The sequence below is a fragment of the Scardinius erythrophthalmus genome (assembly GCF_964197995.2).
Source record: "Scardinius erythrophthalmus genome assembly, contig: HAP1_SCAFFOLD_530, whole genome shotgun sequence".
In the NCBI taxonomy this organism is placed as follows: Eukaryota; Metazoa; Chordata; class Actinopteri; order Cypriniformes; family Leuciscidae; genus Scardinius; species Scardinius erythrophthalmus.
This window is the reverse complement of record NW_028296088.1, coordinates 12,798-32,178: the sequence shown is the minus strand read 5'-3', so window position 1 is coordinate 32,178 and position 19,381 is coordinate 12,798. Positions and strand designations below refer to the sequence as shown.

General features: G+C 39.7%; 1 protein-coding gene across 1 annotated transcript; it reads left to right on the top strand.

Annotated features, from left to right (window-relative positions):
• Window positions 1-8,266: 8,266 nt before the first annotated feature.
• Window positions 8,267-17,331, top strand: LOC308686618 (sperm acrosome membrane-associated protein 4-like; the record flags this gene model as incomplete). Its single annotated transcript, XM_081395059.1, has 3 exons — window positions 8,267-8,292; window positions 12,150-12,260; window positions 16,345-17,331. Coding segments are annotated over 3 exons (364 nt in total), but the record flags the coding sequence as incomplete, so codon positions are not given.
• Window positions 17,332-19,381: the final 2,050 nt, after the last annotated feature.

Here is a 19,381-nt window from a genome sequence, read left to right as displayed (position 1 = left end):
GTAATCATTTGGTTTTAGCCAGGTTTCTGTCAAACACAGCACATCTAGGTTATTATCTGAAATCATATCATTAACAACGAGTGCTTTTGAAGTAAGCGATCGAATATTCAGCAACCCAAGCTTTAGCATTTGCTCATCTGTATTATAGCTGTTTTTTGTTTGTTGAACATCAATTAAATTTGTAACCTTAGATGGGTTTAAACGTTTTTTGGATTTCCAAGTTCGGGGAACAGACACAGTCTCTATATGATGATAGCTAGGTGAAAGAGGCTCTATGTGATGTGATTTATCTGACCTTGGTGACGCGAGGCCGCTAGCAGACGGTCGGTTTAGCCAGTCTGTCTGCTTCCTGACCTGAGCCCCAGATTGTCATGTTTGAGCTCTAAGACTATGAGCCATATTACTAGAGAGAAGAGCAGCACCATTCCAGGAGGGATGAATACCATCTCTTTTCAACAGGTCAGGTTTGCCCCAAAAACTTTTCCAATTGTCTATGAATTCTATATTATTAAGCGGACACCACTTAGACAGCCAACCGTTAAGCGAACACAATCTACTAACTATCTCATCACTCCTGCGAACAGGAAGGGGGCCAGAGCAAATTACAGTCCTTGACATCGTACTTGCAAGTTCACACACCTCTTTAATATTAATTTTGGTGATCTCCGACTGGCGGAGTCGAACATCATTAGTGCCGACATGAATAATGATCTTAGAGAATTTACGATTAGCATTAGCCAGCACTTTTAAATTTGCTTTGATGTCAGGCGCTCTGGCTCCCGGCAAACATGTGACTATGGTGGTTGGTGTCTCTATTTTCACGTTCCGTGTAATAGAATCGCCAATAACTAGGGCACAATCATTCTCAGTGGGTGTTTCACTGAGCGGGGCAAATCGATTTGTTATGGTAATCGGAACGATACAACAATACAACGTCTGTCCAATGTAGAAATAAATTTGATATTGATATGAGGGTAGGTAGGCCGGCATAGATTCAGAGGCATAAGGTATTGTAAGTGTTACTCACAACAATGCAAAAATAATAAATGCATTGACATTTACTTTTGATACTTAAGTACTTTTAAAAACAAGTACTTCTGTACTTTTACTTAAAGGGCACCTATTATGCAAAATTCACTTTTACATGGTGTTTGAACATAAATGTGTGTTGGCAGTGTGTGAGCAAAACCACCATAGAATGATAAAAATCCACCCAGTAGTTTGTTTACTATCTCAATAAATCATAAGCACTGTCTCAGAACACCCTGTTCTAGATTTCCCTCACTGTGACGTAGAATTGAGCTAAGCCCCACCGACGTGATTTGATTGACATCTGGTTTTGGCATAGACCCCGCCCTCGGTGATCTATGTACACCATCGCCATTGTTTCAACGACAGCCGGTAATGTCTCATAAGAAGTGTAGGTGTTCTGTTGTGGGATGTAAGAATGGACATACTAGTCTTCACTGATCAGAGCCACTGAAAACGCAGCGGATGGATTTTATTTATGAGGAAAAGGCACCACTTAAACTTCCTAAATACGAGAATCATGTTCTGACTGACTACGAGGCTGACTCCAGCTCCTTTTTCGCCAGCTCCTTATTCGTCGAACTATTCATTCCACCTTAAAAATGTTGGACGGTTGTTAACCCCTCCCCCTCAGTGCTTTTGGCCGTATTTCTTAAAGGAACAGTTGTATGTGAATTGCAAGCCTGTGGATCGGGCAGCATTTTTCATTTAACAGTGAAAATAAATAGCTTACTCCTGAAAAGATTATCTTGTCTGCATCTATAAATGGTGTAAGCTATGTGTTAAATTATTATTTTGTAATTACTAAATGTTTTTTTTAAAGTATGGAGAAACGTGACATGTTTCCAACTGAGATTTAATGTAATGTAATTTCTGTTCTTTATTAGAAGTTATCCATTACTCCAGTCAAACATGTGTGTGTGTGTGTGTGTGTGTGTGTGTGTGTGTGTGTATGTATGTATGTATGTATGTATTTATGTGTGTATGTATGTGTGTGTGTGTGTGTGTGTGTGTGTGTGTGTGTGTGTGTGTGTGTGTGTGTGTGTGTGTGTGTGTGTGTATGTGTGTGTGTGTGTGTATATGTATGTATGTATGTGTATGTGTATGTATGTATGTATGTATGTATGTATGTATGTATGTATGTGTGTGTGTGTGTGTGTATACTGGACAAAGCATACTGAAGGTGCCATTACATTAGTATTTCAAAAGTTCTCAAAAAAACAGGAACGTAGAGACACAGATTAATTCATTCTTAAATGAAATCTTGCATTACAACATTTTCTGATGTGTTATTGTTGAAATATGGTACCCAGAACATCCAACTTTATGTGCCAACAAAGCATACTGGAGGTGCCATTACTTTAGTATTTCAAAAGTTCTCAAAAAAACAGGAACGTAGAGGCATAGATTAATTCATTCTTAAATGAAATCCTGCATTACAACATTTTCTGATGTGTTATTGTTGAAATATGGTACCCAGAACATCCAACTATATGTGCCGACAAAGCATACTGGAGGTGCCATTACTTTAGTATTTCAAAAGTTCTCAAAAAAACAGGATCGTAGAGGCATAGATAAATTCATTCTCAAATGAAATCCTGCATTACAACATTTTCTGATGTGTTATTATTTAAATATGGTAACCAGAACATGCCTCTCCATGCAACTTTATGTGCCGACAAAGCATACTGGAGGTGCCATTACTTTAATATTTCAAAAGTTCTCAAAAAAACAGGGACGTAGAGGCATAGATTAATTCATTCTTAATTGAAATCTTGCATTACAACATTTTCTGATGTGTTATTGTTGAAATATGGTACCCAGAACATGCAACTATATGTGCCGACAAAGCATACTGGAGGTGCCATTACTTTAGTATTTCAAAAGTTCTCAAAAAAACATGAACGTAGAGGCATAGAGTAATTCATTCTTAAACGAAATCCTGCTTTACAACATTTTCTGATGTGTTATTGTTGAAATATGGTACCCAGAACATGCCTCTCCATGCAACTTTATGTGCCGACAAATCATACTGGAGGTGCCATTACTTTAATATTTCAAAAGTTCTCAAAAAAACAGGGACGTAGAGGCATAGATTAATTCATTCTTAATTGAAATCTTGCATTACAACATTTTCTGATGTGTTATTGTTGAAATATGGTACCCAGAACATGCAACTATATGTGCCGACAAAGCATACTGGAGGTGCCATTACTTTAGTATTTCACAAGTTCTCAAAAAAACATGAACGTAGAGGCATAGATTAATTCATTTTTAAATGAAATCCTGCATTACAACATTTTCTGATGTGTTATTGTTGAAATATGGTACCCAGAACATGCCTCTCCATGCAACTTTATGTGCCGACAAAGCATACTGGAGGTGTCATTACTTTAGTATTTCAAAAGTTCTCAAACAATATTTCAACAATAACACATCAGAATATGTTGTAATGCAGGATTTCATTTAAGAATGAATTAATCTATGCCTCTACGTTCCTGTTTTTTTTTTTTGAGAACTTTTGAAATTCTAAAGTAATGGCACCTCCAGTATGCTTTGTTGGCACATATAGTTACATGTTCTGGGTACCATATTTCAACAATAACACATCAGAAAATGTTGTAATGCAGGATTTCGTTTAAGAATGAATTAATCTATGCCTCTACATTTCTGTTTTTTTGAGAACTTGTGAAATACTAAAGTAATGGCACCTCCAGTATGCTTTGTCGGCACATATAGTTGCATGTTCTGGGTACCATATTTCAACAATAACACTTCAGAAAATGTTGTAATGCAAGATTTCATTTAAGAATGAATTAATCTATGCCTCTACGTTCCTGTTTTTTTGAGAACTTTTGAAATACTAAAGTAATGACACCTCCAGTATGCTTTGTCGGCACATATAGTTGCATGTTCTGGGTACCATATTTCAACAATAACACATCAGAAAATGTTGTAATGCAAGATTTCATTTAAGAATGAATTAATCTATGCCTCTACGTCCCTGTTTTTTTGAGAACTTTTGAAATACTAAAGTAATGGCACCTCCAGTATGCTTTGTCGGCACATAAAGTTGCATGGAGAAGCATGTTCTGGGTACCATATTTCAACAATAACACATCAGAAAATGTTGTAATGCAAGATTTAGTTTAAGAATGAATTAATCTATGCCTCTACGTCCCTGTTTTTTTTGAGAACTTTTGAAATACTAAAGTAATGGCACCTCCAGTATGCTTTGTCGGCACATAAAGTTGCATGTTCTGGGTACCATATTTCAACAATAACACTTCAGAAAATGTTGTAATGCAGGATTTCATTTAAGAATGAATTAATCCATGCCTCTACGTTCCTGTTTTTTTGAGAACTTGTGAAATACTAAAGTAATGGCACCTCCAGTATGCTTTGTCGGCACATATAGTTGCATGTTCTGGGTACCATATTTCAACAATAACACATCAGAAAATGTTATAATGCAGGATTTCATTTAAGAATGAATTAATCTATGCCTCTACGTTCCTGTTTTTTTGAGAACTTTTAAAATAATAAAATAATGACACCTCCAGTATGCTTTGTCGGCACATATAGTTGCATGGAGAGGAATGTTCTGGGTACCATATTTCAAAAATAACACATCAGAAAACGTTATAATGCAGGATTTCATTTAAGAATGAATTAATCTATGCCTCTACGTTCCTGTTTTTTTGAGAACTTTTAAAATACTTAAGTAATGACACCTCCAGTATGCTTTGTCGGCACATATAGTTGCATGTTCTGGGTACCATATTTCAACAATAACACTTCAGAAAATGTTGTAATGCAAGATTTCATTTAAGAATGAATTAATCTATGCCTCTGCGTTCCTGTTTTTTTTAAGAACTTTTGAAATAATACAGTAATGACACCTCCAGTATGCTTTGTCGGCACATAAAGTTGCATGGAGAGGCATGTTCTGGGTACCAAATTTCAATAATAACACATCAGAAAATGTTGTAATGCAAGATTTCATTTAAGAATGAATTAATCTATGCCTCTACGTTCCTGTTGTTTTGAGAACTTTTGAAATACTAAAGTAATGGCACCTCCAGTATGCTTTGTCGGCACATAAAGTTGCATGGAGAGGCATGTTCTGGGTACCATATTTCAATAATAACACATCAGAAAATGTTGTAATGCAAGATTTCATTTAAGAATGAATTAATGTATGTCTCTACGTTCCTGTTTTTTTTGAGAACTTTTGAAATAATAAAGTAATGACACCTCCAGTATGCTTTGTCGGCACATATAGTTGCATGTTCTGGGTACCATATTTCAACAATAACACATCAGAAAATGTTGTAATGCAAGATTTCATTTAAGAATGAATTAATCTATGTCTCTACGTTCCTGTTTTTTTGAGAACTTTTGAAATAATAAAGTAATGACACCTCCAGTATGCTTTGTCGGCACATATAGTTGCATGTTCTGGGTACCATATTTCAACAATAACACTTCAGAAAATGTTGTAATGCAAGATTTCATTTAAGAATGAATTAATCTATGCCTCTACGTTCCTGTTTTTTTTGAGAACTTTTGAAATACTAAGGTAATGGCACCTCCAGTATGCTTTGTTGGCACATAAAGTTGCATGGAGAGGCATGTTCTGGGTACCATATTTCAACAATAACACATCAGAAAATGTTGTAATGCAGGATTTCATTTAAAAATGAATTAATCTATGCCTCTACGTTCATGTTTTTTTGAGAACTTGTGAAATACTAAAGTAATGGCACCTCCAGTATGCTTTGTTGGCACATAAAGTTGCATGGAGAGGCATGTTCTGGGTACCATATTTCAAAAATAACACATCAGAAAACGTTATAATGCAGGATTTCATTTAAGAATGAATTAATCTATGCCTCTACGTTCCTGTTTTTTTGAGAACTTTTGAAATACTTAAGTAATGACACCTCCAGTATGCTTTGTCGGCACATATAGTTGCATGTTCTGGGTACCATATTTCAACAATAACACTTCAGAAAATGTTGTAATGCAAGATTTCATTTAAGAATGAATTAATCTATGCCTCTGCGTTCCTGTTTTTTTTAAGAACTTTTGAAATAATACAGTAATGACACCTCCAGTATGCTTTGTCGGCACATAAAGTTGCATGGAGAGGCATGTTCTGGGTACCAAATTTCAATAATAACACATCAGAAAATGTTGTAATGCAAGATTTCATTTAAGAATGAATTAATCTATGCCTCTACGTTCCTGTTGTTTTGAGAACTTTTGAAATACTAAAGTAATGGCACCTCCAGTATGCTTTGTCGGCACATAAAGTTGCATGGAGAGGCATGTTCTGGGTACCATATTTCAATAATAACACATCAGAAAATGTTGTAATGCAAGATTTCATTTAAGAATGAATTAATGTATGTCTCTACGTTCCTGTTTTTTTGAGAACTTTTGAAATAATAAAGTAATGACACCTCCAGTATGCTTTGTCGGCACATATAGTTGCATGTTCTGGGTACCATATTTCAACAATAACACATCAGAAAATGTTGTAATGCAAGATTTCATTTAAGAATGAATTAATCTATGTCTCTACGTTCCTGTTTTTTTGAGAACTTTTGAAATAATAAAGTAATGACACCTCCAGTATGCTTTGTCGGCACATATAGTTGCATGTTCTGGGTACCATATTTCAACAATAACACTTCAGAAAATGTTGTAATGCAAGATTTCATTTAAGAATGAATTAATCTATGCCTCTACGTTCCTGTTTTTTTTGACAACTTTTGAAATACTAAGGTAATGGCACCTCCAGTATGCTTTGTTGGCACATAAAGTTGCATGGAGAGGCATGTTCTGGGTACCATATTTCAACAATAACACATCAGAAAATGTTGTAATGCAGGATTTCATTTAAAAATGAATTAATCTATGCCTCTACGTTCATGTTTTTTTGAGAACTTGTGAAATACTAAAGTAATGGCACCTCCAGTATGCTTTGTTGGCACATAAAGTTGCATGGAGAGGCATGTTCTGGGTACCATATTTCAATAATAACACATCAGAAAATGTTGTAATGCAGGATTTCGTTTAAGAATGAATTACTCTATGCCTCTACGTTCCTGTTTTTTTGAGAACTTTTGAAATACTAAAGTAATGGCACCTCCCGTATGCTTTGTCGGCACATATAGTTGCATGTTCTGGGTACCATATTTCAACAATAACACATCAGAAAATGTTGTAATTCAAGATTTCATTTAAGAATGAATTTATCTATGCCTGTACATTCCTGTTTTTTTGAGAACTTTTAAAATACTAAAGTAATGACACCTCCAGTATGCTTTGTCGGCACATAAAGTTGCATGTTCTGGGTACCATATTTCAACAATAACACATCAGAAAATGTTGTAATGCAAGATTTCATTTAAGAATGAATTAATCTATGTCTCTACGTTCCTGTTTTTTTGAGAACTTTTAAAATAATAAAGTAATTACACCTCCAGTATGCTTTGTTGGCACATATAGTTGCATGTTCTGGGTACCATATTTCAACAATAACACATCAGAAAATGTTGTAATGCAAGATTTCATTTAAGAATGAATTAATCTATGCCTCTACGTTCCTGTTTTTTTGAGAACTTTTAAAATACTAAAGTAATGGCACCTCCAGTATGCTTTGTCCAGTACACACACACACACACACACACACACACACACACACACACACACACACACACACACACACATATACATATAAACACACACACACACACACACACACACACACACACACACACACATGTTAGACTGGAGTAATGGATAACTTCTAATAAAGAACAGAAATTACATTACATTAAATCTCATTTGGAACCATAATGTCACGTTTCTCCATACTTTTAAAAAAACATTTAGTAATTACAAAATAATAATTTAACACATAGCTTACACCATTTATAGAGGCAGACAAGATAATCTTTTCAGGAGTAAGCTTTTTATTTTCACTGTTAAATGAAAAATGCTGCCCGATCCACAGGCTTGCAATTCACATACAACTGTTCCTTTAAGAAATACGGCCAAAAGCACTGAGGGGGAGGGGTTAACAACCGTCCAACATTTTTAAGGTGGAACGAATAGTTCGACGAATAAGGAGCTGGCGAAAAAGGAGCTGGAGTCAGCGTCGTTGACTGACTGTTTAGTGAACGAGGGTCAAAGTTAATCCTCAAGTGTGGATCGTTGCCTACAGTTCGCGATCCAACGTCACCTCCAGAAGTAAGTGTATTTTATGATTTTTGAGCAAATAGTAATTTCAATCGATGTCAGCCAGTTCAACCGAGTTCAACAACAAATGCGTCTAAAGCTATTTATTGTCGTCGTCATAGGATGTCTCAACAAACAACGTCAGACAGTTTTATGTCACGTAGGCATTATTTTGCAGCATTTACAAATGTAAATAAATTAAGGTCTGCTCTATCTCCATAGACAGTAGCCTTTAAACGTATATCTCCCTCCCCTTAAGAAAAAAATAAATAAATCGTTTGTACTTAGCAAACGTTATCACAGTATGTGTGTGTGTGTGTGTGTGTGTGTGTAGTTTCAAAAAATTGCGCGAACGTTATCACAGTTCGTGTGTGTGTGTGTGTGTGTGTGTGTGTGTGTGTGTGTGTGTGTGTGTGTGTGTGTGTGTGTTGCACATCCATAATTGCTAAGGAGACGCGATTAAAACTTTGTAAGTACATAAATGTATCAAATAACCATTCCGAGACGTTTAGTCCATTCTCATTCGTGTTTATTCTGTGCCGGAGTCTCTTCATCATCTATGTCCAGCAGCAGGGCGGGGATATGCAGCTCATTTACATTTAAAGTGGTATAGACCAAAACAGCTCTTTTTAAAACAGGCCCCAAAAATGACATTTTCAAATGGTTATAATAAATTAACTGTGGGGTATTTTGTGCTGAAACTTCACAAATGCATTCTGGGGACACCCAAGACCAATATTACATCTTGTAAAAAGGGGCATAATAGGTGCCCTTTAAGTAAAAATCGGTCTTTACAACTTTTACTTGTAACGGAGTAATATTTGACCCGTAGTATCTACTTTCACTCAAGTAAGGAAGTTGTGTACTTTGTCCACCTCTGAAAACATCTGTTCATAATCTGTGATTACACAATTCCAATACGAATAGCACCTGGAGGCAACTGGAATAACTCTGCACTGATCAATCCGCATTTTTAAGACAGCTAATTTTACAGTAGGCTTATATTCAGAATGTCCTTCTCATATAACGCCAACGACCGCACAAATGGGCTGCCTTTTTGAAATATAGCAGACCACCGTTGAAAAGAATAAACAGTAAACAGAATTTCAGTATTTCCAAAGAGAATTTTCCAGAGCCACTCTGTTGCAGTTGTTTAACGGTCCTTTAGCCAAGTCGAGTCACATTTATTTATATAGCGCTTTTTACAATACAGATTGTTTCAAAGCAGCTTTTACAGAGATAACAGGAAAATAATGCAACAAAAGTTTATTTCTAGAAGAAAATAGCATCACAGTCCAGCTTTAGTAAGTTTAGTGATGTTTCATTTTTGTTGTAAAAAAGTTATTAATTTAGTTAATTTGTATATCTAGCCATTCTGGAGAAAAACGTGATGTCATCGTCCAGCTCAGTTCAGTTCTCATAAAATGGTGTCAATGCAGAGAGATCAATATTATTTTTGAATATTAAATTAAATGTTGCATTTTATGTCCCCAACCAAACAAGCCAAAAGCCTATAGCAACAAAGCTGAAAAAAGGCAACAGTGGCAAGGAACCAAAACTCCATCAGGTGGCAGAATGGAGAAAAAAAACCTTGGTAGAAACTAGGCTTAGTCTGAGGGCCAGTTCTCCTCTGGTCAACGAATGAACAGTGTATGATTATGATTCAGGCAGCATTATAGGTCAGCAGTCAGATTGGATTGGAACAATCAGAATAATATCCAGTTCCATCTTGAAGATCGGAGTCATCACGTCGGTATGGTTACGGTTTTGTTGAGGATCAGTCCCGATCTTTAGCCTGCATTTGTTACAGACAAACCAGGCAACGTTTTACACCATTACACAACTCTGAGTAATTGTGGAAACCATTTGAAGCAACTTTAAATCTCACCACCAACATATTTTCCATGGCTTTTATTTTGCATATTTAAACTTGGATTCTTTAGGAGACAACTATTGGTAACCAAGTGGCTATTTGATTTTGCACAGTATCAAACAACATTCGGTATCAAAGACATATTCTCTGTAACCTCCACCCACCCTACTGTCAGTGAGACTAAAGAAGTGAGCTCTAAAGAAGATCAAATTATCATGTGCCTGGAAAACAGGTTTAACCGGGATTTTAGAAAAGAGAGACATTTCACAGAAAAGAGGGAAGAACTCAGTAATTATCTGACATGTTACAATCAGGTCTATGCTTGCCCAGATCTTAAAAAACAAAACAAAAAATAAATCTGAAGCACACACATCTTCATGAATGTTGGAGAAATGATATATGTGCATATTTAACTCTGTTTGTAGTAACTCATTGTGTAACAAATTGGTGGTTGATGGCTCAGAAAATAAAAGCCTCTTCACCTTGTTTATTTTATTTACTTGAATGGTTTTGTTTAATTGGTAAATGTTTCAAACCCCTGTTAGTGAACTGTGACTGCATTAGAACTTAAAAATAACTATTTCAAATATAACATGGATCATTCACTATGATATATGTATCTACTCATTTTGTAAGTTTGAGAAAGTGTGTACGGATGGGAGTTATTAATAAGCTATTGTTTGGATACAACATTATATTCAGAATTTAGCTTTAAAATCAGATTAAAAAAACTTAAAGGTAAAAATTATTAATAAATATAGTATTGTTTTTGTACATTTTTGTTAAGTTTAGGTCCCTCATAGATATATAGAAAAACATGGGTGGGTGGGTGTGGTAGATAGGAGGGGAGACTTCCCTGAAAGGTTTTAACTTCCACCCAGGGTGTGACCGAAACCAGCCTGTGTAGATTTTCTTTTCTTTCTTTTCATATTTAGTTCTCTCTCTCTCTCTCTCTCTCTCTCTCTCTCTCTCTCTCTCTCTCTCTCTCTCTCTCTCTCTCTCTCTCTCTCTCTCTCTCTCTCTCTCTGTGTGTGTGTGTGTGTGTGTGTGTGTGTGTGTGTGTGTGTGTGTGTGTGTGTGTGTGTGTGTGTGTGTGTGCGCGTGTGCGTGCGTTCGTGTGTGCGTGCGTGTGTGTGTTTAATACAAAGGGTAAATTTGTATGTGTTCCAGATATTAAAGTATATAACCTTAAAATGTTATCTCATTAAAAAAATACAATTTCTGTCAACATTTACTCACTCACTCAATCCATGGGTTACAAAAGGAGACAATAAGTGTATATATATATATATATATATATATATATATATATATATATTTGGGTAAACTATTGTTGTAGATGAACTCTTTGTGTTTCAATTGCATGTTTAAAGTCCCCATGAAATCAAAATTGACCCTATTTACTTTGTTAGCGCATATTACTAGTCTTGTGGTGAACAATTAATCCGTGCAAGAAAATATTTTAAAAAAAATTTTTTTACCATGGTAATCTTTAATCAAAATCTGAAAATGCCCCTCCCCTCTGCATTGGAGGACCTTCTCTGATGACGTAGGTTTGAGGAATTGGTTTGGGCAACGCTTAACCACTCCCCTCAAACCGTTAGTCTGCTATGAGCGAGAGATGGAGAGGAGGAGCGCTAGAGTAAAACCCTGCCCTCTGTTCAATATTCCTTTTCACTGGGAAATACGTCATAACACTGGAGAAAAGTCGTTTGCAACTTCCGGTTCACGGGGACTTTAAGTTTATGTGCATGCAATTCTTCATCCCCCTGTTGCCATGAATGACATCATTTAACACGGATGTGTATTTTAAAGAAACCAGACCAGAACAGCAGGGCTTTATAGTAATTTTCAAGCATTTCTTGTTATGTGAATTCTTCAGGTCAATTCTTTATGCTTTTTAAAAACGATTTTAATAAATTCCATGAGGGGTACCATGTCACTAACAGCTTAATAATAATTATTATTATTTTTTTGTGAATCTGTTCTCTCTCAGGTCAGGCCCTGCAGTGTTATGACTGTAAAGTGGGTGTCTGGAGTCTTTGCTTCACAACCAAAACGACATGTGATTCTGGTCAGCAGTGCTTCAGTGGATTAGGGAAAGCTGGTAAGTTTATGCTGTGCAAAAGCCATTGAACACCCTTTTCCCAATTAGGTCATAAGTTGTGAGAAACGTCTCGTTTACATATGAAAGGGGACGTAGTCATACGTTACGACTGATTGGGATCACGCTTAGGGAGCCTGTCATCTTTGATTATTGTAAAAACGAGCCAATGCACATTGGCGTACGTGAATTGCATCACACGCTCCGCCCCGCAGCGCGGGTATAAATACGGAAGTGGATGCACGCACCAGTTGTTTTTCGGTGAGGAGCCGAGCGGAGCCAGGTCAGCGGGGGTACAGCAATTGTGGCTACGGGACTACGTCTCCGTTCCCTCCTTCAGGGAACGAGGGTTACATACGTAACTGAGACATTCCCTTTCAGTCACTCATGTTCGACGTAGTCATATGTTACAACTGATTGGGGTCCCAACTAAAACGCCACTATTGCTGCCACCATCTAGTTCCTAGACAAAAGCCTCTTGTTCCTCCCGCATATTGAGGCGGACATAGGACAGGGATTAGGCCAGGAAAGTCACTGCTGTTCCACAGGACCACTGGGAAAGCGTTACCTTTCGTTGGAAGGGAGGTAACGTGTGGAGAATACACATATGGACTGAGAGAAATTAGCGGGCAGTACAACATATGGAATGTCACTGAGGTGGCTCCAGCCAAACACAGGGGTCGCTGTACTGGGCAGTGCAAACTTGTTGAGCAGCAGCATCAAGCAAGGGAACAACAACTCGAGGCAATGAATGCCAATGCAGTGGGAGGTTCGCCCATACCCCTGTTTACTGCATGCACGTTGGCCCCTGAGCTGGTGTTTAGTAGACACTTGTTCTAGGAGCGTTTAATCTGGAGAAACAAAAGGTCTGAACACTGCTGAGAGTTTGGCAGCAGACAAGATGTTGTTAACACACGGAGCGTGCTGCTCTGCCACGGCCACCTAGGGACTCGGTCATGAAGCCGGTGCTGAAGTGGTCATCATATGGAGGAAGCCGGTTCATATGCGACTGCATCTACCATATGCCCCAGGAGCCTCTGAAGGTTTTTCAGTGGGACCCTCTCTCACTTCTATGAAGCACCGAACGGACACATTCCTGTTGAGAAACCGTAAAAAAGCTCCTCAGTCTATGGGCGAGTTACTTTTCTCCAGTTGACCTGAAGACCCAACTGGCTATGTAGCACTCGAAGGGAGGGACTTGTACTGAGACTTCGACCCCTCAACGCAAGATCACAGGATGGCCTGCATTGCGGAAGGGTAGAGATCTGAAGTACGCGTCTTTCAGGTCGAACGCTGCAGACCATTCAAGGGGATGGAGCATTAGGAATGCGTTACTGTGTTCGTAACTTGAACGGAAGCTTGAAAAGGGCCCGAAATCAAGAGCATAGATCCCTGATGGTCTAACTCACTATAGTTTGAGTGCAATGCAGAACGGCCAGTTTTTAGAAGCCTGTCTTCATATCGGCTGGAAGAACGGCTCAATCACATCCTTCACCAGTAGGAAGTGATGACCGCACACATGACAGACACAATTTGGAACACTGAAGTGTAACAAATAGCACTGAGCATGGGCAGGTGCCGGACGAACTGAATCGTCTAGCCGAGTCTGCTGATACAAAGGAATCGGCTGAATCGGTTGGGAGCACCTTCCAGTGCACAGGGGAACCAAAGGTATCACAGACATACTTGGAGTGAGGCAGTGAACTAGAGAACCGGGACCCAACTCGGAAGGCCTGAAGGCGGCCCGAAGCAGGGTCTGAGTGTTTAATTCCTGTCTCTAGGTAGCGGCAGAGAGTGCGTGAGAAGGCATGACCGGGTCCTCGAACCGCACTCAATTACCGGCTAGTGAAGCCGAGTCTGTTAGTACGGAGGAACCGACTGGATCAGTCAGGAGCACCGTCTAGTGCTACAACTGGCCGACGCAGGGGAACCAAGGGTACCACAGACTTCTAGGCAAAAAACAGGGTCCCAGCTCGGAAGGCCCGAAGGCGGCCCGGAGCAGGGTCTGAGTGTGTAGTGTGACTCTTAATCTAGATGACGTCAGAGAATGCGTGAGAAGGCGAGACAGGGTCCTCGAACCGCACCCGACTGCTGGCTGGTCGATGCAAGAGGTAGCTGAAGGTTGCAAGGCTTTACAGGATCGCACACCATCAGTCTGGCTCTCTAGGGACCCAGGAACAGAGGAAATTGCTCTTTCTTTGAAAATGTAAGTAACGCTGGCTCTGCTTTTAAGGGAGCCAGCGGCGGAACAGACACATACACAAACAAAGAATCCTCCCAGCCCAGTGGATCGGTGACCATCTCCAAGAGCTCTCTACTAAACCAAGAGCTTGCGCTTGCGCTTACCACCTGGCTTGGTAGCGCCTGGAGCAGGCGGGGCGCCCCGTCTGCGACCGGGTCCACGCTGAGACCTGGGTGGAGGCTGCTGCGATGACTCAGCGGGAACAGAGGCGGAGGCAGACAGATGCTCTCGGCGATGAGCAGGCAGAGTATCCGACCCGGGCAGATGGGTGGAGGCAGCAGCGGGCCGCCGGGGCAGAATGTGCCGGATGGCCTTCGTCTGCTTCTGGACAGCTGAGAACTGTTGGGCAAAGTTTTCTACTGCATCACCGAATAGCCCAACCTGAGAAATGGGCGAGTCCAGGAATCAAACCTTGTCCGCATCCCTCATATCCGCCAGGTTGAGCCAGAGATGGCGCTCCTGGACCACTAAGGTGGACATTGCCAAAATGATCACGCGAGCTGCATCCTTCGTACCCCGGAGGGCAAGGTCGCAGTGCGGAGCTCTGAGCTCACGGTCTGCAATGGACATCCTGTCCTCTGGAGGGGCCCGAATGAAACGGTCGGTCGGTCCACTACAGAGGGACCAGCACGTTCCTCGGGGAGCTTCACCAGCTGCGGTGTGAGAGAGGAGATCCACGGGGCCTTGCTGGGAGGATTTCCCTTCACCGTAATCCTCAGGTCACCCAACCCATAGGAGTGGGGACTTCACGTTTAACGAAGGCAAGTTTTGATCTCAACACCGAGATGACCATATTCTCAACACCGAGATGACCATATTATAGAACATGAATCATCCATGAGAGTTACTTCAGCGTGTTGTAAGCCCAAACACGGGATGCATCTATTGTGACCACCAGAGGGGGACAGAGCCCTACCACACCCAGAAACGCACGGATGGAATGGCACCTTGAAAAAGACGCAAACACACCCGTGTTGCTCTTTCAGGAAATGGGACCCGTCACCAGTGCCGGAGCACACAGGGGAACAACTGCGGCAACACTTTACAGTGAAGCACTCACTACTTCCGCCCTCAACCGGCCACCAACAAAACACTCAAAGAAATGATGTTTTATTAACAAAGTTCGGGAGGAGCACGTTCAAATAATCAAGCAATCAATCAATCAACTCATCAAACAATTACCATGTCTACCCTATCAGCATGAGAGGAAGCATATATATATTCACTCTGTCAACTCACCTAACTTCCTTGACAGTTTTCAGCATCCCTCCACCACCCCGACTCCTCACTCTTGGCTTGTTCTTTCACAGCCAGGAATACGGGGGGAGTACTCTGGGTTCGGGCCAAATACCGAGCCCGGAGCCCTCTCCTCGGACAGCACACCAAATACGCATTTATTCTATCTGACTTATTTGTAAGTGTGAACTCGTGAAATGCTGTTAAAACAGCAGTTGAGAGCTTCCGTAGCTCGCGATCACTGCTGCACTCGCTGTCACACACCAGCACTGGAAGAGTCTTCCAGAAGAACACAGACACTCTCGCTCGTTGTAGAAAACAACACTCTTCAGAGACATCAGAATGATCCGATCGGCTCCGAAGCATGCATCCACTTCCGTATTTATACCCGCGCTGTAGGGCGGAGCGTGTGATGTAATTCACGCACGATAATGTGCATTGGCTCGTTTTTTCAATACTCGAAGATGACAGGCTCCCTAAGCGTGATCCCAGTTTCATTAATAATTTATTGTTATAATTTATATATGAAGACCATTTTTATGTTAGCATATATGTTTTCTGTTCTATATTTTTAAGCTTAATCTGTGTTTTCTTGCATCTCAATTTCAGCTAATTTAGTGGATATCAAGATGAAAGGATGTCTTGATATGTCCCAATGCAATAAAACTGAGCAGGTGAATTTCCCGGCCAACTCAAATTCAAGCCTATACCAAATGACGAAGACATGCTGTTCTACTGACCTGTGTAACTCAGCTCTGGGTCACTTTCACTTCTCTGCTGTCAGCATGGCCTTCACTACCATCACCTCTGTGTTCATGGTCAAAATCCTCATTTGAGGAGGATAATATCAGCTCACTCACACATACACAAGAAATAATTAAGGTTTTAATTTAATGCATTATTAGAATTAACACTTAAATTGGGTCACCTACTTGAATTTGAATAGCTTTCAATCATAAATTCAAGTTTTTACTTGATTGCCAGTAGTGATAATTTTAACATACCATCGAGTTAACTTACTTAAAATACTTTTTCTAAAAAGAAACCGGGCAGATATTCATTTCAATATAATACATATTGGTACATAGGTACACATGGTTGTATTGGTACACACATACACACACACACACACACACACACACACACCTACACACACACGTCTGCATGCAGTCAAACAAATTTCTTTACTCTTCTTTGGGGAGTTTGAGTAATATTGAGTAATAGTATTTTTATGATTTTATTTCTCCTGATGTCTCATTTCATTTAAATGTTGGGGGGGTTATCTTGTATCTCTATTTTTATAAAATTTGTAACGCTGTCAACATGTGTTGTTCAGTTGTTTGTTTGTTTGTTTTTGGGGTTTTTTTTGGTAAAGCTGATATTGTTGGAATAAATGAGTGTAAAGAGCATGGATTAAGAGGAAAAAAATCTTTTGTAGGGATGCCATCATAGAATGAAACACAATCACGCATGTGGTGATGTCAGCTAGCACGGATCAGGTGCTGGGCCCTCCTTTAACAAACTGTCAAAACAAAATGTGTGTTGTCACTGCAAATATAAGACAATAAAATATGGAATAAATTAGTTTCACTTTAATTAGTTTCACTGCGTTTTATTATTGATGTCAGTGTCATTCCTGAGCTTCAGAGTGGCCAAATGAGATGCTGGTACTACTACTACTTTTAATAATAATAATAATAATAAGGTACTTTTTATTAAATCCTAAATCCAAAAGATTGAAGATCTTTTAGCAAGCAGTCTTTTCTCCATGAACATGGAAACACAAGGATAATCCAAACAAGAAACCAATGGTAATAATCCAAACAAGGATTATCAAAATAAAAGTCCATAAAACACAGTGGATTCCAGACACTCCACAAACTGACACAAGAGTTCAGGAGAGTGATGAAGCGGAGGTGGAACAGGGGGAGGGATGGAGGGCCAGGCCTGTGTGGCAGAAGTGGGCCTAGACACCAAGGTGGAGCTGGTAGTTCAGAAAGCCAAGGCGTTGCCAGCAGTGCAGGGAGCCATGGCAGAGTTGGCAGAGTATGTGGCCAGACTGGAGTTGGCAGAGCAGGTGGCCACAGGGGACCTCGAGGCCACCACAGCAGAGCAGATGGGACTGAAGACACTTTTATGCTGTTAGTTCAACTGAACTGCTTAATATTCAGACAACATTCAAAGTTTGTTTTGTAGACAGTTTCAGCCTATCTAATTTGTTTATATAATTTATAAACATTAAACTTTATGCTGCTAGCTTAATAAATCCAACATACTGTTCAATTATTTGAACTTCTGAGATTACTATGCCTTGCCAGAAAATTACCTACACCTGTTAAATGGATGGTTCGGAGTAAAATCAATTATTTGGAAAAAGCACGTAAAAGTCCTGTGCAAAACTCACAAAAGTAAGGGAAAAGCTAGTGAATTTAACACTCCACAGTGGATGATATTCGAAATACTTTAAGTGTTGATCCGAAAATACATAGGGGTGCAAATTTGTCATTCAATCACATTGGTTAATGATGTCACGCAGGTGGTGAAGTAATAACTTCTTTTAACAAATCTGTTTGAGATCGAATTAATGCTAGATGTTTTGCTATAAATTACAGACATGGCATCTGAGGACTAATTCTTATTTCCAGTTTATTTCTATTCAATCATATTGTTCTTACATACTAGAGCACAAAAGCACATGTGCACTTTTAAGGCCAATTCACACCATACAGAGAAACACTGACAAACAGGTTTGTTGGGTTTTGTTGGATCAGTAACTACGTTTACATGCAGCCAATATCCAGGTTATGGTCGGGTTAGGGTCACTATTTGGGTTTCTGAAACATTCGGAATAACCCGTTTACATGCGTGAGCAGAGAGAGTTACTCCTGTATACATGGAATTTGTAATCAATTGGTAATATCCCGATGTAAACGGCGACGCACGGTTAGCGTCTGGACGTACGGACAACCTTAAGACGCAATATGCGTCATTTCCGATTCTTCTTCATGTATCCAAAGACAACAACAGCAGCAGCACGCGGATAATGAATAGTTCGGGGCAGATAGCGATCGCGTTTGTTTGCGCTTTCCTCCTCGCTCCAAAAGTGTGTTGCTGTGCTGCGTCTCGCCATCTTTACCTCTACTTCTTGTTTACTTCCGGTATACTGCACGCGGGTTTTTGTATGCGCCGTCTCTAATCAAAAGACCAAGATTCCCTGCGAATAGAACATGCGCAGAACACAAATCAATGTTTCTTTTGATGGGGATATGCCGATACACGTTTACATGACCAAATATTCGGGTTAGAAAAGGGGTACCCCAGGTATAATATCCGGGTTTTTAAAAACCGGGATATGAGCATATCCGGGTTTTTGCCAGTGTTTACATGGCCGTGCGCGACCGGGTTGTTGCTAATATCCCGGTTTTGAACGGGTTATTGGCTGCATGTAAACGTTTATCTTGGTTTAATCTTGGTCTTTTGAGTAGAGACGGCGCATACAAAACCCCGCGTGCAGTATACCGGAAGTAAACAAGAAGTAGAGGTAAACATGGCGAGACGCAGCACAGCACCACACTTTTGGAGCGAGGAGGAAAGCGCAAACAAAGGCGATCACTATCTGCCCCGAACTATTCATTATCCGCGTGCT